Raw genomic sequence first — 26,950 nt, forward strand, 5'->3', positions numbered from 1 at the left:
ATGGGGACCGCGAGCGGCCGCCGGGGGCCGGGGCCGGGGCCGCTGCTGCTGCCGCTGCTGCTGGCACTGCTGCTGCGCCCGCCGCCCGCCGCCCCGCAGCTCCACCCCGACCTGCTGCCCGGGAACTTCTCCGGCGACGAGGCCGGCGCGCTGCGCTTCGCCGACAGCTACAACAGCAGCGCCGAGCGGGTGCTGTTCCTGAGCACCGCGGCCAGCTGGGCGCACGACACCAACATCACCGCCGAGAACGCGCGGCGCCAGGTGGGCGCGGGGGGGCGGCCCGCCGGCCAATCGCAGCCGCGGCCGGCGCCGGGGGGGGCAGGGCCGCCGCGCGCCCCCCGCCCCGCCCCGGAGCCGCCCCCCCGCGCGCCCCCCGCCCCGCGCCGGAGCCGCCCCCCGCCCCGCGCCGGAGCCGCGCCCCCCGCGCGCCCCCCGCCCCGCGCCGGAGCCGCCCCCCGCGCGCCCCCCGCCCCGCGCCGGAGCCGCCCCCCGCGCCCCCCGCCCCGCGCCGGAGCCGCCCCCCGCGCGCCCCCCGCCCCGCGCCGGAGCCGCCCCCCGCGCGCCCCCCGCCCCGCGCCGGAGCCGCCCCCCCCCGCGCGCCCCCCGCCCCGCGCCGGAGCCGCCCCCCCCCGCGCGCCCCCCGCCCCGCGCCGGAGCCGCCCCCCCGCGCGCCCCCCGCCCCGCGCCGGAGCCGCCCCCCGCGCGCCCCCCGCCCCGCGCCGGAGCCGCCCCCCCCGCGCGCCCCCCCGCCCCGCGCCGGAGCCGCCCCCCCCCGCGCGCCCCCCGCCCCGCGCCGGAGCCGCCCCCCGCGCGCCCCCCGCCCCGCGCCGGAGCCGCCCCCCGCGCGCCCCCCGCCCCGCGCCGGAGCCGCCCCCCCCCGCGCGCCCCCCGCCCCGCGCCGGAGCCGCCCCCCCCGCGCGCCCCCCGCCCCGCGCCGGAGCCGCCCCCCCCCGCGCGCCCCCCGCCCCGCGCCGGAGCCGCCCCCCGCCGCGGAGCTGCCCGCAGCCGCCGGGACGGTGCCCCGCGAGGCCGGCTCCCCGGGCCGAGTCCCCGCGTGCCTGCGCCCGGGGGCGACTCTGGGCCCGCGGGGGCCTCACGGGGACCACCCTAAGGAGAGGCGGGAGGTTGGAGACTCTGGAAGTCGGGGTGCCGGGGGAGCAGGAGCTCAGGGGCATCCCGCAGCCAGCCCAGGGGGAGGTCGTGACCGAACTTGCCCGTTGGGTCACTTGGGTCACCGCTCTCGCCGCCTGCTCACCCTCTTCTCCCTCTGCCTCTCGGCCCCGGGTTCTTCTCCGTGCGCCCGCAGAGCCCCCCAGTTCCTGGCCCCAGAAGCAGGGGCACGGAGAGCTGCCTCCTGCCCCAGCCTCCGGGCGCCCTTGGGCTTCCTCCCCTGGCCCCAGAGCCAGAGCCTCCCCTCTATCCCTCCCGTGCCCTCCGGTGCCCGCAGGAGGAAGCCGCGCTGCTCAGCCAGGAGTTCTCCGAGGCCTGGGGCAAGAAGGCCAAGGAGCTGTACGACGGCGTCTGGGAGAACTTCAACGACCCCACGCTGCGCAGGATCATCAGCGGGGTGCGCATCCTGGGCCCTGCCAACCTGGACATGAGCAAGCGGCAGCAGGTGGGCCCTGGGCCTGAGGGGTGGAGGCGGCGGTGCCACACCGGGGTTGGGGTGGGGAGGGGGGCCCGGCCATCTGCATTGCCCTGGCTGTGGAGGAAGCGGGAGGGAGCATAGATTGGCTCCTGCAGCGCGGCTTTCCCCGGAGATGGCCTCCAAGACGCCACTTTGTATTAAAGCAAGCGTGGCGGCGGCGCAGAAAGCAAAATGCAAGAGGGAACAGGGATTTTTCAAAATTTCTCCATTGGCCAGTTTAGTTTCTGGGCTTCCTTAGAAAGCCTGGGAAACACTGAGGAGGCCGCCAGAGAGGCTGAGCGGGATTTGCCCTGGTTGCAAGGTGGCAGCCCAGCGGGGACTGGAACCTGCCTCCAGCCCCCACCCCGGAATCTCAGGATACCTGTTCCGCCTCCGTAGGCTGCCGCCCCTGGACGGGGAATTAGTGACCAGAAGTGACCCGCATACCAGCGGGTGACCGTGCCCAAGCCAAGCCCCTCCCTGGGCTTCCTAGCAGAGGGGGCGACCAGCTCGGGGCGTTCATCGCTGACATGCTGTCCACGCTTTCTCCCCAGTACAACTCTCTGCTAAGCAACATGAACAGAATCTACTCCACCGCCAAGGTCTGCTTCCCCAACAAGACTGCCCCCTGCTGGTCCCTGGACCCAGGTACGCCCTGCGGCTGCTGTCTCTCCTGGGGCTTCCGCCCCTCCCCATCACCTGCTCCGCTCAGGGCGGCGGGTTCTTATGGCGGGAGGAGTCAGTGGAGAGAGTGGGAAAAGCCCAAGTCATCGACCTCCACCTGGCCTGTGAGATGCCCCCGTGCCCCTGCTTCTCCTGGCACACTGACTTCCAGAATCTCCAACCTCCAGCCCCTCCCCCCACCCAACAGGTGCCTTGACCATCACTCCTGGCTGCCTGGTTTTCTCTTCTGTGGTCCTCGCACCCTCTCTCCCCTTACAAGCCCTCCACGGGACTAATACCCCTTGTGGCTTTTGTTCACGCGTCCTCCTCTCCCCCACACCCCCCCCCCACTACCCATCAGGCCACCTTGAGATCACGCATTCCATGCAGTGGCCCAAAAAGGGTCTCACTGGGTTTCGACGCTGGATGCCCAATTTGTGCCACCCATCCTAGGTCATCATTTCCCTGGGTACAAGGGCCCTACCTGGGCACCTACTTTTTATAGCTCCCAGCCCTCTCCTCGCCAGCTTGTGGTTCCCCTTTGGGGAGGCGAGGGGACTATCCTATGTTGAGAAGCTAGTGGGGCTGGGGAGGCCCAGAGTGGGGACTCTGGTGAAGGCCACTGCCGACTCTGATGCAGAATGTCCTGCCTGCCCCTGCGCCCTGTGTCTCAGACCTTACCCACATCCTGACTTCCTCACGAAGCTACGCCCGGCAGCTGTTCGCCTGGGAAGGGTGGCATAATGCTGTGGGGGTCCCGCTGAAACCGCTGTATGAGCAATTCACTGCCCTCAGCAACGAGGCTTACAGGAGTGACAGTAAGTGTGCCCTTCCCCAGCTGGCAAGGTCTTTCCCAGCCGGTCTCTCCCCGAGGCCAGCAGAGCTGCTGTTCCTATGGCGCCATACACTAGCCAAGGCCCTATGGCTTGGGGCCGGGGGGGGGGTACAGGGCAGGCCTGGGCTGGAGCCCCATGCGCCTTCCCCAGGCTGCTGTCCTGCCTGCACATCGCCCCGCCATCCCCACCCCAGCGCTCCTCCCTGCCCGGGTGCTCAGCTTTGCCTCTCGTGCTTTCTGGGATCTATTTGGCTGGATTTGGAGCACCCCCTACTTAGGAAATTACAGAGCTGTAACCCCCCCAGCCACGCTGTCCAGCCAGCTGGTGGCTATGTGGGTCCCGAGCCATAAGAACAGCCACAGGGTGGTGAGGAGATGAGGTGCCAGAGCCTTGGGCCTGAGCTGCACCCCACCCCCACCCCCCACTAGACTTCACAGACACAGGGGCCTACTGGCGCTCCTGGTATGAGTCACCCACCTTTGTGGAGGACCTGGAGCGTATCTACAAACAATTAGAGCCCCTCTACCTGAACCTCCACGCCTATGTCCGCCGGGCGCTGCACCGCCGCTACGGGGACAGATACATCAACCTCAGGGGACCGATCCCTGCTCACCTACTGGGTAAGAACCTGGCCTCGCTGCACGCAGGGACGGTCCCTGGGTCTCACGTGTCAGAGCACCGTGCCGCTCCCTTCTGCACGCACGAGCGCTAGGAGCACACCAAAGACCTCGGCCCCAGCAGGGGAGGAATAATCATCCTAGGTTATCCCCTAGGGAGCAAGTCTCAGGACTGGAAGGCAGGGACTCCCCAGCTGTCAGAAAGGACCCCAGCATCATCGCCTGGCTAATTGTTGGCTTCCACTAGCCCTGAGCTCGGAGCACAGAGGAGTGTGGGTGGGCCCCATGGGTGAGATTCCTGGCCTCAGGCAGCCAACCAGGGGCTGCCCTAGAGTGCCCCCTGGATGCCTTGGGGCCCAGGACGCTGCCTGGACCTGCCCTCCTCTGTCTAGGGAACATGTGGGCTCAGAGCTGGGAAAATATCTACGACATGGTGGTGCCGTTCCCGGACAAGCCCAATCTCGACGTCACCAGCACCATGGTGCAGAAGGTCAGTCCGAGGTCAGGCCAGGGTGGGGATAATGAGAGGAAGTCAGACCTGGGGAGAGACCAGGAATGGACCACAGGGGCCAGCTGGGTCCTGGCGTGTGGGGCAGAGGTCAGTTGGAGGCTCTGTCCTCAGTGAGGTCCCCACCCCTCCCTCCAGGTCCCTTTGTTTATCCCAGGTGGTGCATAGGGACCCTGCCTTTGAGAAGGGGGCCCCAGAGCAGAGACACCCTCCCTGGCAGGAAGCTGACCCCAGACCTACCCCCCCAAGGACAACCACACTGGGCTCTGACCCCTAAAATGCCCCCTCCCCACCCTGCCACCAGGGCTGGAATGCGACAACCATGTTCCTGGTGGCCGAGCAGTTCTTCACCTCCCTGGGGCTCGAGCCCATGCCTCCTGAGTTTTGGGCAGAGTCCATGCTGGAGAAACCCAAAGATGGCCGCGAGGTGGTGTGCCACGCCTCCGCCTGGGACTTCTACAACAGGAAAGACTTCAGGTCTGCACATGTGCCAGGAGGCCCTGGTTCCAGGAAGGGCGGCAGCTGGGCACGGAGAAACCGGTTCCCGGCGTCCTCTCCCCCAGGCCCCACACCTGGGTCTGTTCCAGGCCTGCCACAGGCCGCCTTCCCTGGGCAGCTCTAACAGGCCATCAGCTCTGTAACTGGGGGTAGGGGAGAAGGCCCCAGGATAGTCTGGGAAAGGTCAAAGGTCATTTATGCCTCCCCCTGCGCTGGTACCTGCCCTGCTCTGTCTGTCACGCTCACCCTCTCCCCTCCCAGGATCAAGCAGTGCACGCGGGTCACTATGGACCAGCTCGCCACGGTGCACCACGAGATGGGCCACGTGCAGTACTACCTGCAGTACAAGGACCAGCCGGTGTCCCTGCGGCAGGGCGCCAACCCTGGCTTCCACGAGGCCATCGGGGACGTGCTGGCGCTCTCCGTGTCCACTCCCGCGCATCTGCACAAAATTGGCCTGCTGGACCGCGTCACCAATGACCATGGTATGCAGGTGTGGAGAGGACCTACTCACCCCCACAGCAGGACCCCGCTGCTCAGATCTGCCCTTCTGGTTTCTGCCTCATTGCCCCCCAGTCAGGCAGGCTTGGGGATCCCCTGGAGCTTCACAGCCCACGGAGTCTCAACTCAGTGCTTCCTGAGGGTTCGCTCTCCCAAGGCCAGCCTTCCCTTCTCTGCATCAGCCCAGCCTCGCCACCCCACCCCCGACCCCCCATAGCCCCACCCTGTCCTAGCTGGATCCCTTCTGACTCCAGCGCTCCCTTCTCACCTCATCTCCCAACAGAAAGCGACATCAACTTCTTGTTAAAGATGGCCCTGGAAAAAATTGCCTTCCTGCCCTTTGGCTACTTGGTGGACCAGTGGCGCTGGGGGGTCTTTAGTGAGAGTACCCCCCCTTCCCGCTACAACTTTGACTGGTGGTATCTCCGGTGAGCAAAGAGGGATCAGGAAGGGCCGAACCCCAGCTGGCGCTGCCCACCCTCCTGGGCCACCGGGAGCCAGTGTTTCACCTCCTCCCTCTGCCCACTCTACTTTTTTCCTGCCTCAAACTCCCTCCTCCAAGAATTCTCCCCAATGTGCCAGGATGAGGGAGGGAGGGATGCCCAGGGTAGACATGCCTGCTTCACAGCCTGTTCCGCGAAAGTGAAGTCAGCCTGTGTGTGACCCTCAGGTGCTAAGACAATTTCACCCCCCTCTTCTAGAACCAGGTATCAGGGGATCTGCCCTCCGGTTGCCCGAAACGAAACCCACTTTGATGCTGGAGCTAAGTTCCATGTCCCAAACGTGACACCGTACATCAGGTACCCTTGCCCTCTGCCTCCCCGCTCCCCGTGTTTTCATACCTTTAGTCCCCTCCTCGGATTCTGTGATGACAGCTCCCCACGCCCTTCACTCTTCTGAACCCCCCGCCCGCCCGCCGTCTCCCACGCCAAGCCTGGAATTCAAGCGGCTTCGGGCCAGGCTCGGTTATCCCCTCTTCCAGGCAGCCCCTGGTCTGGCCTCTGCCCTGTGAGAGGCTGAATGATTCTGGGCAAGGGTGCCCCCTCTGTCCCCCTAACACCCTCCCTGTGCCTACAGGTACTTTGTGAGTTTCGTCCTGCAGTTCCAGTTCCATCAAGCCCTGTGCAAGGAGGCGGGCCAGACCGGCCCGCTGCATCACTGTGACATCTACGAGTCCACCAAGGCAGGGGCCAAGCTCAAGTATGTGGGGGCAAGGGGAGGGCCCGTGGTGGGGGGACGAAGGGAAGGGCCAGTGCAGGGGCTGTCTGGAAGGCAGCGGGCGACTCTGGGGTCACCACAGCACCGAGTGACGGAGGGCACCATTCTTCCTTCCCCTCCTATTTCGGAGGGAACCTCTGGCTGGAATGGGGCGAGAGAGACTCCACCACCGCCTTCACAGAGCTCCTAGGCCCTGAAGCCTTGGTGCTGCCATTCCTGTAGTCCACCGCGGCCAGAAATGGTTGGCGGTGGGACACGCAGGCCAGGGACCGCTAGTGGACACTGGCCTGAGCGCCCTGTGCTCACAGTGCCCACTCTGCCCTACAGGAAGTTGCTGCAGGCGGGGTCCTCGCGGCCCTGGAAGGATACCCTGATGGAGATGATTGGCTCCAGGGACATGGACGCTGAGCCTCTGCTCCACTACTTCCAGCCGCTCACCGAGTGGCTAAAGCAGCAGAACGAGAAGAACGGCGAGGTCCTGGGCTGGCCGGAGTACCAGTGGCAACCCCCGCTGCCCGAAAACTACCCAGAGGGCATTGGTAAAGTCCTGAGTGAGGGTGGGGTGCAGCACTAAGGGGAGTCCTCAATCCGGGCTCTGGACCTGGGCCCCCAGTTCTTGGTTCCTAGTTAGCTCCTCCCAAGTGAGCCCAGCACCCTGCTCTGGAGGGACAGGCACCCACTTAGCTCGTAGCAGGCCCTGGAACGGGGATGGGCAAGCCTTTCCCCCAGCATCCTGGGAGGGCGTGCCCCAGATCTGAGGCCCTGGGGGCCAGCTGCCGCCACACTGCTCTATGAGGTCACACTACAGGATCCACTCTATTGGCCAAGGAGCCACGGCTGCCGGGCTCTGCTCTCCTGCGGCCATGGGCCACGGTTGGGCTGCCCCAGGATTGCCCAGCCTCTTCCTCCTCCTACTCTGCTGGGGGCACCCGGTGCTGGTTCCCAGCCAGGAGGCCACCCCCCAGGTGACAGTCAACCAGGCAACAGCCAGCCAGGCAACAACCAGCAGCCAGGCAACAACCAGCCAGGCAACAACCAGCAGCCCGAAAACCAAGAGCCCAAGTGGGACCAGCTGGGGTGGGAGGCATGAGGGGGAGGGGAGGCAGGGTCGTGCCCAGCTCCGACCACGCTGCAGGCGCGGACAAGGCGACTTACCGTTTCCCTCCACTGTCCCGCAGACCTGGTGACTGACGAGGCTGAAGCCAGCAAGTTCGTGGAGGAGTATGACCAGCGGTCCCAGGGGGTGTGGAATGAATACACTGAGGCCAACTGGAACTACAACACCAACATCACCACAGAGAACGGCGGGATCCTGGTAGGGCCCTGTGTCCGGCGCACGCGCGCACACACTCCAGTCCTCCAAACCCACGCTGAGCAGACGCTCCCTCCGCCCCTCCGCCCCTCCCCGGTGGAACTGGTGAAAAATGCATAGTCAATGCCCGTGCTCTTTACTTTCACGAACAATCAGCATTGTCAGTAAAGGAATGATTTAGCTGCAGGTCAGCGATGCTGGAGTTGGTTCAGTGAGAGGTGAAGTGCCCCTGTCTGCCACCACGGCAAGGGCCGCTCTGCCCTGCGACCCAGGCCCCGCCTGTGCGGCTGGCTGCAGCTTACACCCGGGTGAGCTGCAGAGCCGCCTCCGGCAGCTGTGAGCTGGCCCCTGCTCCTTGGCCTTGTAGGCCAGCTGCTCCGTGCATTTCTCAACAGTCTTGCGAAACTGGTCACCTTGGCCCCACTTAACAGATGGGCCCCTGAGCTGACAGGCCAGGACCAGCAGCCTCCCTCCTAACAGCCTGTAAGACGCGAGGGAGTCCCTTCCCTCCCCCTACAGGGATATGTCCTGCTCCATGGTGGGCATCTGCTGAGGGCATGGGCTGCATCCAGATCATTCTCAGACAGCCCAGGTTGAAGAGGGTTTGACAGGCAAAGCAACAACTTGATAAAACGGCCACCCCTGGTCCCTTTGGCCCTCACCACCACAACCCCTCCTCAGAGGCTTACCAGAGCCCCAGGGCCTCATGACTTGCCTCCCTTTGTGCCTTCAGCTGCAGAAGAACCTTCAGGTCTCCAACCACAGCCTGCACTATGGCACTCGGGCCAAGCAGTTTGATGTGACCCACTTCCAGAACACCACCATGAGGCGGATAATAAAGAAGATTCAGGACATCGAGCGGGCAGCACTCCCTGTCAAGGAGCTGCAGGAGGTGTGTGGCGTGGGGGACGGTGGCAGGGGGTGGAGGACCCAAAGTCAGGAGCTCAGAGGAGCTCAGAGGTGAGGAGCCCAGCACAGGTCTGGCCTTCACGCTGCTGCTGCTGCTGCTCCCTCGGTTTGTCAAGCCGTGGCGTCTGTCCCGCGGACACGCACCTACCTACAAAGTCCCTGATTTCTCCTTTGGGAACGTGCTCCCCCAGGTCACCCCACCCCGTGATGCTGCCCAGGGCAGTGCGTGTAGCCAAGGGGTGCAGCTCATCGCTCTTCTTCCCCCTGCAGTACAACCAGATCCTGATGAACATGGAGACCGCATACAGCACGGCCAGTGTGTGTCACGCCAACAAAACCTGTCTCCAGCTTGAGCCTGGTGAGTGCACCTGGGGAAGGAGGAAGGGGCTCGGAAGGCTGGGGTTGGCGCTGGGTTCGGGGTGCTGCCTGTGCAGGGGGGGCTAGGTGCTCCTAACTTCAGGGTCAGCCTGGGAAGCCACTTCCATTCCCATCAGTGGGGCTTCTCTCCCACCACTAAGGCTGGCCCCACTTCATCCTCCACCCTGACCTGCTGCTCTCCCTGGGTCTGTCCACCTGCTCCCTCCAAGCCTCTCTCCAGGACGTGACCTGCGTCCCCTGCGTGCAGCCCAGCGGGGCTTCAAATGTGCCTTTCAAAGGCTGCACGCAGGGAGAGCAACTATAGGCGCCTCCTCTTCTTAGTCCTCCCTAGATTCCCGCCATGCCCGCCCCGCCTTCTCTGGCCTCCCAGCCTTAGTTCCCCCAGACCCAGGAATTTGGGGCCACAACCTGTAGAAGCCCCACGCGCCATCCATATTGTCCCACCTCACTCCCCACCGTGACTTCCTGCTGGAAGGAGCTCCCTGCTCTCCCCGCTCCTTTCGCTCCACTCTCGCTGGTGCTTCGCGCAGCCTCCCCCTTGAAAGAGCTCCCCCTTGACGCCCAAGTACCTGCTCCCCGCTGCCTCCTGACCCGGCCTGCCCAGGCTTGGGGAACCAGAGGCATTAACAGTCTTCCTGAGGAATCTCCACCTAGAAACAGTCTCTTCCTGGCCCTCTGCCCGACTCCCACGTTAGAACAATGACAAATAGAAAGGGAAATGGAAAATAAACAGGAGAAACCATGTTCCTGGGCCAGGGTTGGGCCCGCGGGTTGTGTATGTGGGTAGGCACGCAAGCGGGGAGGCCACGTGTGCTCGTGGGGTTTCATTAAAGGGAGTGTGACCTCTGCACCCCCTCAGTCAGCCCTCACTTCGGGGCTGGGCCGTCAGGTCAGTTAAAATGAGAAGCACCTCCAAAAACAGCGCCTGCCTCCTCTGAGGGCAGCTGTGAACGTCTCACAATACATTTTCCTCAAACAGAATTAATTCGAACAGACGCGCTCTGCGCTAAGCAGAGCCCCTCGTAGCGCGTTCCCAAACGGGGAGAGCACCAGCCAAATAACGGGGTGTGGATGGCACTGGATGCTGTCTGCAGCCGTCCCACGCAAGCAGCCAGGGCAGGAAGGGAAGCCTGGCAGGTCTGTGTGAGGCTCACGCCACCCCCAGCCCACTCGGTGAGGCTGCCTCAGCTCAGGTACCCCGCCAGAGAGGCCCCTCCACAGTCCTCCTGCAGGACACCAGCCAGGCTCTCCAGCTCCCCGGCCTGCTTGGGCGGTTCCTGGCACGTTGGGCCTCCACAGTTGTTCTGTATTCAATCCGTCTTGCGAACGATAGCCCTGGCCTGCGGGGACACCCCTGCTCAGGGGCCTCATGCTCCTGTTGGATTTCCACTGCCCTGTGAGGGCCAGTGTAGATAGGGAAAGTGGCACCCCTTGTTTGGCAAGGCAATGAGGGGGTGAGTGGGAGACTAGAGCAAGAACGTGGGTCTTTTGAGCTCCAAGCCATGTCTCCCAGAGAGGGAGTGAGCAGGGGGTGTCATTCGGCTGAAATTCTGGCTGAGTTCCCCTGAAGAGGGGGTGGGAGGTGAGCCAAGGGCCGGGGTCAAGTCACTCACCCCCTGCCCCCAGAGCTGACACATCTCATGGCCACATCCCGGAACTATGACGACCTGTTATGGGCGTGGAAGGGCTGGCGAGACCAGGCGGGGAAAACCATCCTCCTGCATTTCCCAAAATATGTGGAACTCACCAACAAGGCGGCCCGGCTCAACGGTGAGTCCCTGGGTCTCTGGCCTCAGGGGTCTGGGGGGCCTCCAGAGAGGTCCTCGGAGACCCCAGCCTAGTGAGCAGGGGTTGGGGGCCTGGGGTGTCCCTGGAGTGGGCAGGTGGGGTGCTCGGGGAACGGCAGGCATGGAGGGCCTGGCTGTGTCCCTTGCGCAGGCTATGTGGATGCAGGAGACTCGTGGAGAGCTGTGTACGAGATGCCGTCCCTGGAGGCTGAGCTGGAGCAGCTCTACCAGCAGCTGCAGCCGCTCTACCTGAACCTGCACGCCTACGTGCGCCGGGCCCTGCACCGCCACTATGGGCCCGAGTACATCAACCTGCAGGGCCCCATCCCGGCGCATCTGCTGGGTGAGAGCACATTGGGCCTTGAGGGGGTGAAGACACACCCCAGTACGAGGGGGCCGGGGCTGGCCAGAGGGCGAGGGCAGGCTGGGAAGGGCCCAAAGGTGGCACTTCAGGCTGGGTGTGTGCAAGGAGTCAGGCCTGGAGCCATGCTGGAGTGGGGCGGGCATCTGGGCCACATGGGTGGGGGTGTGGAGGGGTAATCACGAGAAACCCCGTCACCTATCACTGCTTGGGGATCCCTGTTGGGCCATTGGGGCTAGGGGTTACTGTGAGTGGAGACCAGATGGAGCCACAGACCATTTACAAATTCTGGGGGACCCAAGAAACTGGCTCAGCTTTGGATCTAGCTCCTGCTCAGCCTCAGGTCTTCGCCCAAAGACCAGCACTCCTTGGTCCCTCTTTGGTGAGGCCAAACATGTCAGAGCGGCCCTCAGCTTGGTCACCGAGGAGCACAGACCGGGACTCTGGGGTGCTGGGCCCCCTGCTTTCCTCTCTCCTCCACTCGCCAGCTCAAGCTCTCCCCCTAACTCACTCGCCTCTAGACGCCAGCTGTCGTCAGCTCTGGCTGACCCTCCTCTGACTGTGGAAAAACTCTCCTCCAAACCTACTTCTGCGCCTGTCCTCTCTTTATGAGCACCTTCCTTTGCACCCTGTCCTGGAGAACGAGGTTCTCTTGTTCTAAACCCAGAGGCATCAGCTCCTCCTGAAGGAGACTGGCTGTTGGCACCAGAGTTGTGGACAGGTGCTGCAGACATCGAGCTCAGGGGACCTCACCAGTGACTGGTGGGGCAGCCTGCGCGTCTGCCTTCAAACCCCAGCCCCTGGCCTGAGAGCTGAGGGGGTTGCTTACACCGTCAGTGGTGGCCACTATGCACAGAAGTATGGACATGAAGCTTGATGTTCACACCCCGCTGCAAGACACCCTGGGCTGTACCCCCGATGGCCAGGGAGGACTGCCTTGACTCTGAAGGCCACTGAGGGCCCCCTGGGAGCCAGGATGGTAAAGACCTTGTAGGCTGGATGTGCCGGCAGAGATAACTGTCAAATGCCTGGCACAGTTTGCAGGGAGTAGGTACTCAAGAGACACTGTTTGGATGTGGGGTCTGGAGACTGGGACCTGCTTGGTGGTGCTGAGCCCAAGAGTAACCGCTGTCTCCTCTCTGCCTCCAGGGAACATGTGGGCGCAGACCTGGGCCAACGTCTATGACTTGGTGGTGCCCTATCCGTTAGCCCCCAAGCTGGATGTCACGGAGAACATGATAAAGCAGGCTAGCACTGGGAGACCCAGGGCGGAGGGGAGGGGTGCGCCCTGTCTGGGTGGGAGAGAGCCCTCCGTTTCGGGAGTTCTCTCCAGCTTACCCCATATGCTGGACACACAGTTGATCCCCACAGTCCCCTGTTTAGACAGAGCCCCCTCCTCTTGCAGGGCTGGACACCCCGAAGGATGTTTGAGGAAGCCAACAAATTCTTCACCTCCATGGGGATGCTGCCAGTGCCCCCTGAGTTCTGGAACAAGTCGATGCTGGAGAAGCCAACCGACGGGCGGGAGGTGGTATGTCATGCCTCCGCCTGGGACTTCTTCAACGGAAAGGACTTCAGGTGCGTCCTGGCCCAGCCAGTGGGCCTGGTCCTGAGCCCAGTGGGCAAGGAGATGAGCCAAGTGAAGGCTCCATTGCTGTCCGTAGGCGTGGAGAGTCAAGGGCCTGGACCAGACCAAACCATTGGTTTCTGGCAGGCGAGGGTAAGAGGGTGTCCTGGATGCTCACCAGCTCTGTCACCTGGGTCAGGGGTGAGCACTTGCTTCCAGGTCCTGGGCGTTGAGTGCCGTGAGAGCGGCCCAGCCTTTCCTCACTGATGGCCCCTGTGCACCGTGGGCACCCTCGGGCCCTCTCCCTGGGTGCATGTGCCCTGACGCAGGGAGGCATGTGAGGGTGCCGGAGCTCACCACTAGCAGGCTCAGAAGCGGTCTCCTTTGCAGCCTGGTGCTTCGGTTATCTAGTGCAGCATAGCCCGCCTCCACTACCCCCGATTAAGGGGCCTGTGAAACCATCTGGTTATACTCAGCATTTTCTGTGCCAGGAATGCAGTAGAAATGGCTTATCCCTGCTCTGCCGTGATGAAGGCCCCAGCTGGGAAAGCTCTGGTGGCTGCAGGTGGCAGGGGTGGCTCAGTGAGCCACCCATATGGGGCCTTGGTTCCGATTCTCCCTTGGGTGCCTCAGTTTCTCTCACCGTGGCACACGCCAGGGTGGGAATGTTCAAGTCGGCTTCTTCACTCCCGTGTCGGGCAGTGGAGCTGGGTGGTGGGAACCCGGGGGCTGGTGGCTGGCTCTCTAGGCTAGCTTGAGTCTCCTACAGTGTGGCAGTCTCAGGCAGTTGGCTTTCTGCTGCCTGGCAGCTGGCATCCCCCAGAGCGGAATAGGAACAGCCAGACCTCTTAAAGGTGTCGTCCCACACTGGCACAGGTGTAGTTCTGCTGCATTTTATTGGCCAAAGCAAGGCACAAGGTGAACCCCCATTCAAGAGAAGGGAAAAAAACCCAACTCTAGGGAGAAGCAGCCACAGCTGATGATCTGCCACAGCTGATGGCGTGTCTCGTGAGTGCACAACAGCCTGGAACAAACCAGACGGCACTTGCTGGGTCACCTGGCCTTGGGTTCTTCAGGGCATGAGGACTGCAGCTGTCAGGCTGGGCATGGACAAAAGCAAAGGGGTGAGAGCTCCTGGGGGATCCTCCCTTGGATGGGGAGCCATAGGAAGAGGATAGGCCCCACCCTCGCTGTAAGCGGCACTCTAGGCAGCCCCGCCCAGCCCCTGGTAGAATGAGAAAAATGAGGTCAGCTGCACTGCAGGGCTCTGGTTAGATCCAAGGGAGAGGTCAGCTCACAAAAGAGAAGGAGGAAAGGCCAAGAGGGAGGTGGAATTTCTGGACAGGCCTCCAGCTGCCACTTTGGTCCTGGCCACAGGAATCTTGCAGTGAATGCCGGGCCGCCCGGGGCTGCCAGGTGGGATGCAGTCCTGCGGGCACAGGGGTGTTCTTCCAGGAGCCCAAGTGTTAGGAGAGATGAAACATGTACTTGAGAAACCACACGACCCACATTCTAGAAAGTTCTGCCCTGAGCATACTGAATGTCCTCATGTCTCTAAGGCAACTTGATAACTGGACTGGGGGTTGAGCAGAGGAATGACCACACTTTAGGGGCTTCTACCCCAGATTCCCTCTTTCTCCGGCTTACTTCTTAGCTCCTTTTGGCCTCCCCTCCCACAGTGCTGTGTTCCCTGCACAGGACAGTGGTCAGGGCTGCCCTGTTTGCAGTGAGGACAGCAGGCCCCTTTGGCCCAGGATTCCTCACTGTCCTTCCTCCACGCCCTCTCCCCACCCTGTGTTCCCAGGATCAAGCAGTGCACCTCTGTGAACATGGAGGAGCTGATCGTGGTTCACCACGAAATGGGCCACATACAGTATTTCATGCAATACAAGGACTTGCCTGTGACCTTCCGGGAGGGCGCCAATCCTGGTTTTCACGAGGCCATTGGGGACGTGCTGGCCCTCTCAGTGTCTACCCCGAAGCACCTGCGCAGCATCAATCTGCTGAGCAGCAAGGGTGGCGAATACGGTGAGAGCAGCAGGAGATCCGGCTGGAGCGGGCAGAGCGACCAAAAGCGCAGAGAGCTTGGGAGGCGGGGAGGGGGGACTAAACAGCCCACAGGCTGAAGTTGGGACAGAGCAGCTGGGAGCAAGGGGCCCCCACAGGGTGAGCCAGGAGGATGGCACCCAGACCATGCCAGGAGGTAGGTCACAGGACCCAGAGGTACAGCCCACACCTCTCCCCACCCACTGCTGCTCTCTCCGCTGCCATGCTGCTCAGACACAGCAGGAGCAGGTGCAGAGCTGACCCCGGCCTCCTATCCCTCTGCAGAGCAAGACATCAACTTTCTAATGAAGATGGCGCTGGACAAGATCGCCTTCATCCCCTTCAGTTACCTGGTTGACCAGTGGCGCTGGAGGGTGTTTGACAACAGCATCACCAAGGAGAACTACAACCAGGAGTGGTGGAGCCTCAGGTTCTAGAATGCTCCCGTGGGGTGTGGGCTAGCAGGGAGTGTGGTTCTCCACGGTGTTCACACATGCCTGTGTGTTGTGCATTGTCTGCGTGCATGTGGCAAGTGTGTGTGTGCACACGTGTGTGGGGGTGATGGTGCAGAGGCATAGCCTATAGGACCTGGAGTGCCCCGGGGAGTCCCAGGGCTGGGAACTATCCTTTGAGTCAAAAAGCACAAGCTTTTCTGGTTAGGTTGTCCCCAAGGCCTCCCTCCACATCTCCTTCCCATTTGACAGGCTGAAGTACCAGGGCCTCTGCCCCCCAGTGCCCAGGAATCAAGAGGACTTTGACCCAGGGGCCAAGTTCCACATTCCTGCAAATGTGCCTTACCTCAGGTAAGACAGGGAAGGGAGAGAGTCGTGTACCAGGACGGGCTTCAAACTGCCCTTGCCTATGTGGTCAGGTGGCCTTGGACAGGCTGCAGGGCACTCAGTGCCAGGCCTGTCCCCTGGCTGACACCCTGGGCAGAAACTCCACCTACAGTTGGCTACTGGTTGTAGGCCGTGGCTAGTTCATGTGAACTGAGAGTCTTGGTCAGGACCTGGGCGCACTGTTTGGTTGAACAAGCCTGCATTGATGATCGCTTGTGGGCTGCATCTGGACGACCCTCTCTACACTAAACTTTGGCATAGAGGCCCAGTGAGGCTGGGAGGCTGCGTTGCTAAGGGTTTGGGATCTAACAGAACTAGGTTCAAATCTCATTTCTACTCCTTGTTTCCCTGAGCAAATTCCTCAGTCTCCTCGACCATCGGCTTCCCCACCTATGAAATCCCATTTCACGAGATTGTCGCAGGAGTTAGCTTCTTCATGTCCTGTCTGGGGTGTGGTATGCTCAGGACACGTGGCCGCCATCCACTATGGCTAAGGTCTCTCTTAAGTGGGAGCATAAATGGGCCTATCAGGGCAGCCCCTGCCTTCTATGTGCCGTGCTGCAGGAAGGGTAACTGGACGAGCCGGGGCCTCCTAGAGGCGGGGACACCTGATTGTGGAGATCCAGGTGCCCCCAGGCTACAGGTAGTCTCAGGTACCCATGAAGCAAGACACAGAGGGCCATGAGAGTTGCCCCAGGAAGCCCGTGCCACCTCCAGCCCTTACTGTCTCTGGTCCCTCCTGGCAGCCCAATGAGGGGGGCTCGTGCCCACAGTGACCACCTTTCCATCCCAGAACCTGGCATGATGTCAGCCCTTTATGAGAACCTAATAAATAAATGTGGGGTGAGTGAATTCTGTCCCCCAGAGCCCAGGAAAGGTGAGAAAGCAGGCTCAGGTGTTCCATCTATGTGGGCAGCAGTGGGCAGGGGATCAAGAAGACTGACCTCAAAAGTGTACTGGGATGACCACAGGGAGCACCATCTCTGCCTTCTCGAGTGGTTTTGGGGGCTTCTAAGTTGGCACTCACCTTCACACAGAAGCTAGACCCCCATGGTGGTTAGCTGCCAGGCTCAGCACAGGTCATTCTCCAGGCAGGGGCAGGCAACAGAGACACATTCCAAGTTCTGGTCAGCAGCCTCGGCAAAGCACTTGCAGGAAGGGCCAGGCAAGTCAGCGGCGCCTGGCTGGTGCTCAGCGTTCATCCTGGGGGTCAGGACAGTCACGCCTCTCCTGACTTGGAGAGCCTGCCTTGGCCAGCAAGTTTTGGCCAGGGAGTCCCTGCTGCTTTGGGTTTAAAAAGACAGATACATGTGACCCTCCAGACACCACCACCCCAGGGCGGAGGCCTCAGCGCCTCCACAGCAGTGTGCAAAGCTTGGAAGGGCTCCCTCACCCTTGAGCAATCCCCAGAGCTGCTTAGAACAGGCCTTCCCGAGGGTTGGAGGTGATACTGGAATTGTCAGGCCTAGTCTCCCAGCCAGGAACTGATTCCAGGCTGCAGGGGCAATGCTGAGCCCCAGCCGCTAGACCCCCACGGAACTTCGCAGACGCTCAGGCAAGCAAGCGAGCAAAGGCAGGTTTGTTTAGAAGAAAAAGTTTATTGAGGAGAAAAAGAACAGAAATAAAGTGGGACTCCCAGACCAGGGAACCAGGCCTGGGAGGGGCAAGGAAGCCAAAGTGGAGTCGTGTCTCAGGGAATATAGACCTTCTTTCCCCGGCATTATTCTAAAGCTCCACCAGTCTCTGTGTGATTGGTCAGTTCTCGGCTGTTTCACTTAATTTGCTACTGAGTAGGGGATCTTCACGTTCCTTATCTAACAGCTTTTTCTTTCCCCATTTGTTGCATCTTTAAATTTATGGCCCAGTCCTCTGGATGGGCATCCCTGCATTGAAGTTAAACAGCTGCCCTTCTAATGTGTCCATAAATTAAACCACTCTCCATTTCTCCAGTCTCCGCCTCCCTTTACCACCTGAAGGAAACCAGGACCAGCATTAACAATGTTGTCCTTGGTTCTGGGATGTTTGTTTTTCCTAGTGGAATGGGCTACTTTCCCTGGGTTGTCCTTATCTCTGAAGCCTCCCTAAATTCTTCAGAGGTCCCCTCCTGCACTGTCCCTAAAACTGCCTAATAACCCTAGCTTGCCCTGTCTCATGCCCCCCTTCTACGAATGGAGCCCTAACTGCAGTTAGGGAAAAGGACGTAGATCTGATCAATGACTGCTTCCTGCTGAAAGTGGGCGAAAGTAGGATGACGATTTAAGGGACCCTGGAAGATGGACTGTGGAGACGTCATTTTGGGTTTCATTTGAAGGACCATTTGGAGCTTGATGGCCTCCAGGAGAGGGGAGATGATTCGGGAGAGAGTATTAAGGATGCAGGGCCCAAACAAAAGAACAATAAAGAGAATTAGTAAGGGAACGAGAAAAGGCAGTAGCCAGGACAGAAGTTGTCCTTTTATAGAATCAAAGATTGTCTGTGTCCAGCTAAGCCCTTGCCCTGCCTGTCTTTTGAGATCATCCACAATTCGTATATTTTTTAGTATTTTTAAATTTTCTTCTACCTCATGAGAAGTATTTATCCAAAAGCAACATATTTTATTTAAGAAGGCACAAACTCCCCCTACTACAGCTGTAAGCAGGTCCAGGGTTTTGCGATTTTATATTACCACTGAGACTGGGGATGTTAAGGAGCAATGTTGGGCTAGGGCCCCAAACACCTGGAGGTGCTGTAGCCAAAATGACAGAATCAGTGAGACCTAGGACTTCAGTACCATTTTATATTTAGTAGCAGCAGCTAGGAGAGCCAATAGTGGCTGTGGAGGCTGCTAGTTTGGATTTTACTTACAATTTTTTCCATCTTAATAGTTAGGAAAACAAAACTAAAAATGTATAAACAAGTAGCCTTGTAGCCAGCAAGGTAGCAGTGTTGTAAAGTATCCTGGCTCAGGCTGGCCATTTGTACTAGTGAGGGGGACAATTGACCAGTCGGTCAGTTCAAAGAATTGGAGTAAGGCAGAATAAGTGGCCCCTTATTTACAAAAAAGGCAATTTTTATGTCTGCCATTTTAGGGTCACCCGAGGCTTGTCCATATAAACAGTAAACGGGGGAGTCTCTCTCACCTCTGGGCTTCTTCAGAGAAGATCTCCTGCACTGGGTTCTTCATAGTCAGAGGCAGCTGACGGTCAAGTCTGTCCTCCCATCCTGGCCCGTGGTTAGGGCTGGCCCCTCACTCTCTGGAGAGTGGGACAGTCCCTTTTTAGTGCCCTGTGTGATGGCACAGAAGGCATGGCCCTGGGGACAGCTTTTTGCAGCTAAGATGTCCTGGTTGCAGGCAGTGGAAGCAAGCTGGCAGCCCATTAAGAGGTTGAGGTCCCAAATGCCCTAGGGCGCATGGGGCCTTGGGTGAGTCTGAGGTGGCAGGGTACGAACAATGGTAACTGCCATTTACTGGCCCTTTTCTTGCCTTCCTCCCTTTCTTTTTAGTCTAGTTAGTCCCCTCCATATTACTATAGGCCTTGAAGGCCGTGTTTAAAAGTGTTAAAAGGATTTTAGACCCTTGACTTAGTCTCTGAAGTTTGCACCTGATGTTAGAGCAAGGCTGACTAATGAAGGAGACTGAGACCCTTAAATTGTTTGTCCTTTTTAGGGTCTAGATTAGTACACCTTTTTATAGCCTCAGTAACTTTAGCCTGAAATGATTGGCTTATTAGGTTTTAAGAAGTCTTATGTATTTTAGAATAATCTTATTTGTGTATATTTATGTTGAAAAGGTGAAACAATTTTATGAGAATCTGTCTATGAGGTATCAATATACCCAAATTGACTTAGTTTGTTTTTACAACAAGAAACAATTTTATATATCAAAATAACTAAAGCCTGGTGCCACGCAGGTGCACAACTGACATTTAAGTTAACCAAAATATTTTATGACAAGTCACTTGAGAACACAAAAATTTTCTGTCAAAAATCCCTCACTCAGACCTTCAACACTTTCCTTTACCTTTTTTTTCTTTCTTTTAAAACACAAACACACCTCACTTTACTTACATTCAGAATCATCACACCTTAGTTTCCAATCTCTGCATTGCAAGACACCACAATAGCTACCACACTATCATTTTTCTAGACCATATAACCCACAGACACACTTTTTTAAATTTTTGTCTTGTTGTTGTTGTTGAGATGACATTAAACTTTAGTTTCCTTACAATAAGGAGCAAAATGTAAACCTGAAATTTCAGAGAATGGTTAACAAATTTTATTACTCAACTTAGCAAAAACCTTAGTTTAGCTTTAGTTTTTTTTCTTAGAACTGGAATTTTAAGTCAACTGCAGAGTTGCCACTGTAACAATTTTATATACCAAGTTTTCTTAGGCAAGCACTAGATAGGTTGACAAAAGCAAGAAAAAAAACTAGACACTTAATATCATAAACATTTTTTAGTAACTTGTCTATATGGCTTTAGATGTTACCTTGAATTCTGTAAAGAAATATAGTCATTTACTGGGAGAATATATTGTTTTTTTTCCAAGGGGAAAAGACAAGTAGATCAGTCTTCCTGAAACAAGATCTTATTAAGAGAAGTTTAGATAAAAGCCTAGAAGTGGGCCTCCCCGGTGGCGCAGCGGTAGAGCGCTGGGTTGCGAAGCTGCCCGCGGCCTCTGCGGCGCCGGTTCAATCCCCGGCTGCTCCCCGGCCACCGGAGGAGGGTCCCACATGGCGCGCAGACCTCTCCTGCCGCCCGCTGCTCCTCTCAGCAGTGTACTTCGGTCCTTCTGCCTGTTCTGCTCCCCGCTCTGGCTCTGGTGAATTCTCTCACCCTCCCGCGCTTCTGACTGTACCCAGTGCATGTATAAACAAAACAAACAAACAAGCAAACAAATAAATAAAGAAAAAAAACATGCCTCTATTAAAAAAAAAAAAAAAGCCTAGAAGTAAGTTTGTTTGTTTGCATAGGCTAGGTTAATTATTATTTCCTTAGTAGAGCATGAGTAAACACATTCAAACAACAGTAAAGTATTAATACCCAACATTAAAACCTTAAGGCATGTATGCTTTTTAAACCATTACATTTTGAATTAGCCTTTTTTACCACAATTTTAGATCGCGATCTCAAAATTTAGGATTTTATATATATATATATATATATATATATATATATATGCGCCATTTAAAATTATCCTCTGGAGGCAAAAAGCAAGAACAAAGAGATCTCTTGATTTTTATTTAAAACTTTTGGCCATGTGCATTAATTTTAAGAAACAGTTATTTTTACCAATATTTGCAAAGACACTGAGAAACTACAGTTTAGTAAACTCCCCTTCTTTAGTAACAATTTTTTTGTTTGACACATTCATTTAACCAAGTTTTTAATATCCTTTTTATATCAAGCAGGTTTTTAATGACATAGAAATTAGAATTTTACATAGAACAAGTACCCAATTTTAACCCTTACTTAAAACCGAGGGTCCAACCAAAACCACAACAATTTCAAAGTTAAGCAGTTTGTACTAACTTTCTTAGACAAGAAAAACATTTTTAAGTTTGTATTTTTAAGTATTATCAATTGGCTTTACATTGTTTTAGTTTTGTCACACTGAGACCAAGCACATTTTTAAGACAAAAGACATTTTTCTTTTTAGAACCATGTATGGAGAGGACAGGAGAAGAGGAAGAATAAGATTTTTCCTGTACAGTTTGCCTGTTTTTTTTTAACTCTTATCAGAAATTAATTAGTCTTAATAAGAAACTAAACTTTTACAGGTCCAATAAGCAGTTTAGAAATTGTCACTTAACCAAAAATCACCTTTTATGGCTCGTTAGCAAGTCCAAAGTAACTCAGCAGTTTTTACCTTTAACATTTTAGACTTTAAAATCAGAAAAACACAGGGACATAGAACTTTTTCCCTAGCATGAATCAAAACAGTTTTTTTTTTTTTAAGGTGGACAAAGGGAGAGTCTAGTTCCCCCACAACTGGAAGGCAGCAGAGACATACCAATAATCTCAATACTGGAAAAAAATAATCCAGGCAGCTGCTTATTGAGAGCAGAGGCAGTCTTTTTTACCAGCCAGCTGTAGTGGACCCCTTTACTTATTAGTCCCCAGCATTTTGTCTTTTTGTCTTGACTGTGACCAAGGAGGGTTAGCTGGAGAAGATGTCATTTATGGCCAAATTGGGCTAGTTTTTAAGAATGTGGCTTACGGGCATGTCCCATGGAATTGAGATAGAGCATTTTATGGTCTCTGTAGCAATAAAAGAAAGGTACCCGCAATAGCAGCACAGAGACAAAGCAGGGACATTCCTGCAGTTAAGTCAGAGGTCGTCCCATTCGACCAGGACCATATATCATGGTCTCTTGACTGACTCTTAACTCTAGGATGCCAGGAGAGATGTCGAGACTTGGGTCTAAGTGACTTACTAAGAGAAGCAACAGGTGAGATAGGAGCCAATTACTCCTGAAAATTGGTCTCAATTCTAAGATGCAGGAGAGATGCGTGCCTCTTTTGCATGGCTGACGAGGAGGCTCCCATTTGCAAAAAGGAATGAAAGCGGGCGTCCAACACCAGCTTCTTTCCCCTTCTATCTATAGGAGAAAGCCTATAGACAGGTCAAATTATGGATTTAGGGTCAAATTGAACCCAATTCTCAATCCACTTTTTCCTTGCCTTTTTACCGGAGGCGTCCCTCCATTTAAACCCGGAGCTCTAACTGTGAGTGATCAACAGTTTCCTCGCATAAAAGTCCACTGGAGTTAACCACTCCTTTCCAGTGTGACTGATGTATCTCTGCCTGTCTCCCACCGAACAGACAGGTGTGGGGTACCGGACTTTGTGGGACCCTACCGGCGTCCCCTAACCAGTCTCTGTGCAAAGGGCATCTATTCCAAGCTTCTAGCGAGCTTATAGTAAGCCATTCTCCTCATCTGATGAAAGACCCTGAACACAACCTGAACAGTAGAGACTTAACACAAGCCACAGACCGAGTCCTGCGACCTAACTTTTAATGATGTCCATTTGCCAGACAACAAAACTGACTCCTTTTTTCTTAAGTCATAGCCCTTGAAGCAGCAGTAGCCCAGAACCTGATATTTACTTATTTTAAACTCCCTTTTGAAAAACTGCCATGAGACAAATTTATAATACCAAAGGTATAATTAATTAGCTGGACTTAGGATTTGAGGCAAACCTGTACATACATTCCTGTCATAATATGAAACTCAGCCTCTCCTGCCTGTGCCAACCAGCAGGATGAAAACAGACACCAGGGAAAAGGCTCCCAGAGGTGCCCCAAGATTTTTATAAGACCATTTTGTACCTTATAAGTTGCCTTGATAGAAGCTGAAAGAAGTTTGTCCTATAGGGAAGGGATCAAGAAGGTGAAAGTCTCTTTTTTTTTTTTTTTTTTTTTTCTGTTTGGCCTCCGTGACTCTCGCCTAGGTGCCAACCTAGCAGAACGCCTTGTCTGAGCCATCGGATCTCCTGGGTGTCCAGGGTTCCAAGGGTCACAGCTTGGTCGTTCTGAGCACCCTCGGAGTCCACGGATGATAGAGGAAAGTAGGAATCAGTGACAAGAGAGTCCCGACATTCCCACTCAGCAAGTGGGGGATCAGGAAGTCTTGCCAGCTGAGAGACCTGTCACTCGAGACTTTAAGAATGGCGGCCTCACGCTAGTCGCTTTTACCGGGCCGACGGGTGCCCATTAATTTTTGCAATCAAATATAGGACAGAGAGAAAGTTTTTGAAATATCTACTGCCTGTCTGAAGTCCACAGGTAACTGAGAAGTAAATCAGTCGCATTGCAAGAGAAGGAAGAATGGAAAGGGAGAGAGAGAGAGCAAAGAAAGATAAGAGGAGCCATTCAAATAATCCTAACAGGGATCTGAGGGCAGGGTAGGGTTCTGTGTCGGATCCTGTGTGGTGCTTAGTGAGGAATGACTTTCCCAACTGTCACATTGGGACCATTCATCCTCCACTGGGTCTCGGCAGCTCCCCCTTTGCTGAAGGCAAGGGAGGATGGCCCGAGCTGCTGGGAGATCAGCCCCTTATGTGCAGCTCCCGGACGGCCTCTACATGACGTATGTGCCTAGCTCTTCGGAGACCGGAGTCCCTCATACGACGACACCAGACTTTTATTCTTTGACTGGCAGATGGGCGAGTCCCCTTACCTGGTCTGGTCACCAGTTTATCCTTTCACAGGAGTCTTTAAGGCGGTCGCCTTTGGCATTTACTGACTATCCTGTGCCCTTTTTATGGCCTCTTTGATGGCTCCAAGAGAAAGAAAATGTTTAGCAAGAAGAGTTTAGGACAAGCTGAAGATAGAAACAATTTGTGCCTCTCAGCTGACTCACCCAAAATCTTGTGAGATCCCGGACGAGCCCCCAAAATGATACCGGAATTGTCAGGCCTAGTCTCCCAGCCAGGAACTGATTCCAGGCTGCAGGGCAGCGCTGAGCCCCAGCCGCTAGACCCCCCACAGGTTGGTGTCTCACGAAGCCAGCAGGAACTTCGCAGATGCTCAGGCAAGCAAGCGAGCAAAGGCAGGTTTGTTTAGAAGAAAAAGTTTATTGAGGAGAAAAAGAACAGAAATAAAGTGGGACTCCCAGACCAGGGAACCAGGCCTGGGAGGGGCAAGGAAGCCAAAGTGGAGTCGTGTCTCAGGGAATATAGACCTTCTTTCCCCGGCATTATTCTAAAGCTCCACCAGTCTCTGTGTGATTGGTCAGTTCTCGGCTGTTTCACTTAATTTGCTACTGAGTAGGGGATCTTCACGTTCCTTATCTAACAGCTTTTTCTTTCCCCATTTGTTGCATCTTTAAATTTATGGCCCAGTCCTCTGGATGGGCATCCCTGCATTGAAGTTAAACAGCTGCCCTTCAAATGTGTCCATATATTAAACCACTCTCCATTTCTCCAGTCTCCGCCTCCCTTTACCACCTGAAGGAAACCAGGACCAGCATTAACAATGCTGTCCTTGGTTCTGGGATGTTTGTTTTTCCTAGTGGAATGGGCTACTTTCCCTGGGTTGTCCTTATCTCTGAAGCCTCCCTAAATTCTTCAGAGGTCCCCTCCTGCACTGTCCCTAAAACCGCCTAATAACCCTAGCTTGCCCTGTCTCAGAGGCATGGTAGGGGGCCTCAATGACCCCGAGGGCCAGGGGCTCCCCCTGATGTCCCAACTACAGTGGGAGACGGTGTGTGGCTGGAATGTGGCACAGGCCCCACCCTCACTGAGATTTCCCTCCACTGCAGGTACTTCATTGGCTTCCTCATCCAGTTCCAGTTCCACGAGGCACTGTGTAACGCGAGCGGTCACCAGGGCCCCCTGCACACGTGTGACATCTACCAGTCCAAGGAGGCAGGGACGCTCCTGGCGTGAGTCTTTCTTGACCTTCCCTTTCCACTCCCTGACCTACCCCCCTCAACCTTGAGGAGCCAGTCAGCTCTTCTGGGGACACCTGCCACTTTGGCATTTGGGTAGGGGACTTCCAAAGGGGGACTCTGGGTCCAGGTCATCTCTCCCCAACCCCCAACCCTTGCCCAGCCCCTCCCAATCCCAAGGGGAAGCATAGGCTGGCAGAGGAGGGCCACTGAGCTCCCCACCTGACCTTCTGACTCAGTTTCTCTTATCGTTTTGCCCCAGGGATGCGCTGAAACTGGGCTCCAGTAAGCCATGGCCAGAAGCCATGAAGCTGATCACAGGCCAGCCCAACATGTCGGCCTTACCCATGATGAACTACTTCCAGCCGCTGCTGGAATGGCTCCAAAATGAGAACCAGCGAAACAAGGAGACGCTAGGCTGGCCGCAGTACAACTGGTTGCCATACACCGGTACTGCCACCCACCCCACCTTAGCCTCAGCCCTCCCCAGAGCCTCCCCAGCGCGGCAACCCCTCCCCAGCGCGGATGAGTTTGAGCTGACCTCCGAGCCAGTGCAGGAAAGTCAGACTAAATGACCCCTGTCCTGCCCGCCTCCCCGCCCATCGCCCAGCTCTCCCTGTTTCCTGCCCAGGTCGCTCAGAAGGCTCCTTAACAGATACTGGCCGTGTCAACTTCCTGGGCCTGGACCTGGACGAGCACCAGGCCCGCGTGGGCCAGTGGATATTGCTGTTCCTGGGCGTTGCCCTGCTGGTGGCCACCCTGGGCCTCAGCCAGCGGCTCTTCAGCATTCGCAAACATAGCTTCCGCCACCATGGGCCCCAGTTTGGTTCTGAGGTGGAGCTGAGACACTCCTGAGGGGACTGAGCTGGAGCAGGCCTGCTGGGGAGCACTAGACTCTGAGAAACTGGCATGGGGGCCTGCCGTGAGCCAAGGACAAGCCGCTCCTCTCACAGCTCACCCCAGTCCTCCTCGTCCCCCTGCCCGGGTCCCCCTCAGCCCACAGCCTCCAGTCCTGTGCTCAGGATCATCCTCCAGACCCCACCACCCTGGGCCCTGCCTGCCCTGCCCCACCCCACCAGCCCTCAGGCACCAGCCACCTCTCTGTGAATACAATTAAAGTCCCTGCCCTCCCCACCTGAGTCTGTGTCCCTCCAGGGAAACCAGGACAGGGACAGAGGCCCGCTCTCCTACTTCCTGGCATCAAGCAAGTCACTTGGCTGGGCATTTTCAGCCACCCCCTAAGAAAAGCCTGGGAGGTCCCCCAGAGCACTGGCCCCACATCACACAGGCCCACGTATCTCCCCTCAAACCCCAGCAGCTGCTCAACATCCTGCCATGACAGGCAGCCCTGCTGGGCCCTAACTCTGACAAGCAAAGAAGAGCAGACATTCCGGGCTTCTGGCCTAGCTTTCACTTGCTTTGGGAGGCCTGCCTCAGGCGCTGTCCCACACTGGCACCCACCCCCAGCTCTTTCCCTAATTGGCCAGATCCCCAAGAGGGAGGGCTCCTGGCTGGCCTCTGGGTCCAAGTGGAAGGCACCTGATTCGTTGAGCATGCAGAGTCAGCCCCATGGTCACCCCAGGCTCCGACCTACACCAGCTCCATGTCCACTTACGTGAGTAGACAGATCCGCTCGAGCATTGCCAAGGGGCCCAAGGTCAGGCCTGTCTGTCCCACCTGGAGCAGGACCCTAAAGACCACAGTGTGACCGTAACTGGTACCCACAGGGAGGAACTTCCAGAAACTACCCTGCCCATCCCCCAGGCAGCCCCTATCCTGAGCCCGCCTTGGAAGGCCAACAAGGGTTTGAGGGAGTGTCATTTGAGGGACATTTTTATAACTTCTACCTACATGCTCCCTGTAGAAATCGGGAAAATAAAAGCCCTTTGTACAGCAACACCGAG

At 56.8% G+C, this 26,950-nt stretch overlaps 1 protein-coding gene across 3 annotated transcripts; it reads left to right on the forward strand.

Annotated features, from left to right (window-relative positions):
- On the forward strand, window positions 1–26,946 carry ACE (angiotensin I converting enzyme). 3 transcript variants are annotated; one of them, XM_037491912.1, is made up of 25 exons: window positions 1–261; window positions 1,448–1,615; window positions 2,182–2,275; window positions 2,965–3,108; window positions 3,555–3,746; window positions 4,136–4,233; window positions 4,556–4,728; window positions 5,011–5,234; window positions 5,534–5,678; window positions 5,952–6,050; window positions 6,328–6,450; window positions 6,796–7,007; window positions 7,647–7,783; window positions 8,514–8,672; window positions 8,960–9,047; window positions 10,694–10,837; window positions 11,006–11,197; window positions 12,365–12,462; window positions 12,621–12,793; window positions 14,587–14,810; window positions 15,114–15,258; window positions 15,533–15,631; window positions 24,918–25,040; window positions 25,309–25,496; window positions 25,657–26,946. In XM_037491912.1, the coding sequence occupies exons 1-25, from the start codon at window positions 1–3 to the stop codon at window positions 25,899–25,901; spliced, it is 3,948 nt and encodes a 1,315-aa protein (XP_037347809.1). In that variant the 3' UTR covers window positions 25,902–26,946. The 3 variants fall into 3 exon arrangements, with proteins under 3 accessions (XP_037347809.1, XP_037347810.1, XP_037347811.1); XM_037491913.1 differs by having other exon boundaries at window positions 25,678–26,946; XM_037491914.2 differs by lacking the exons at window positions 1–261; window positions 1,448–1,615; window positions 2,182–2,275; ... (7 more) ...; window positions 6,328–6,450; window positions 6,796–7,007 and adding an exon at window positions 7,289–7,530 and having other exon boundaries at window positions 25,678–26,946.
- Window positions 26,947–26,950: the final 4 nt, after the last annotated feature.

Source organism: Talpa occidentalis, unplaced genomic scaffold, assembly GCF_014898055.3.
Source record: "Talpa occidentalis isolate TD23 unplaced genomic scaffold, MPIMG_talOcc4v2.1 talOcc4.7, whole genome shotgun sequence".
In the NCBI taxonomy this organism is placed as follows: domain Eukaryota; kingdom Metazoa; phylum Chordata; class Mammalia; order Eulipotyphla; family Talpidae; genus Talpa; species Talpa occidentalis.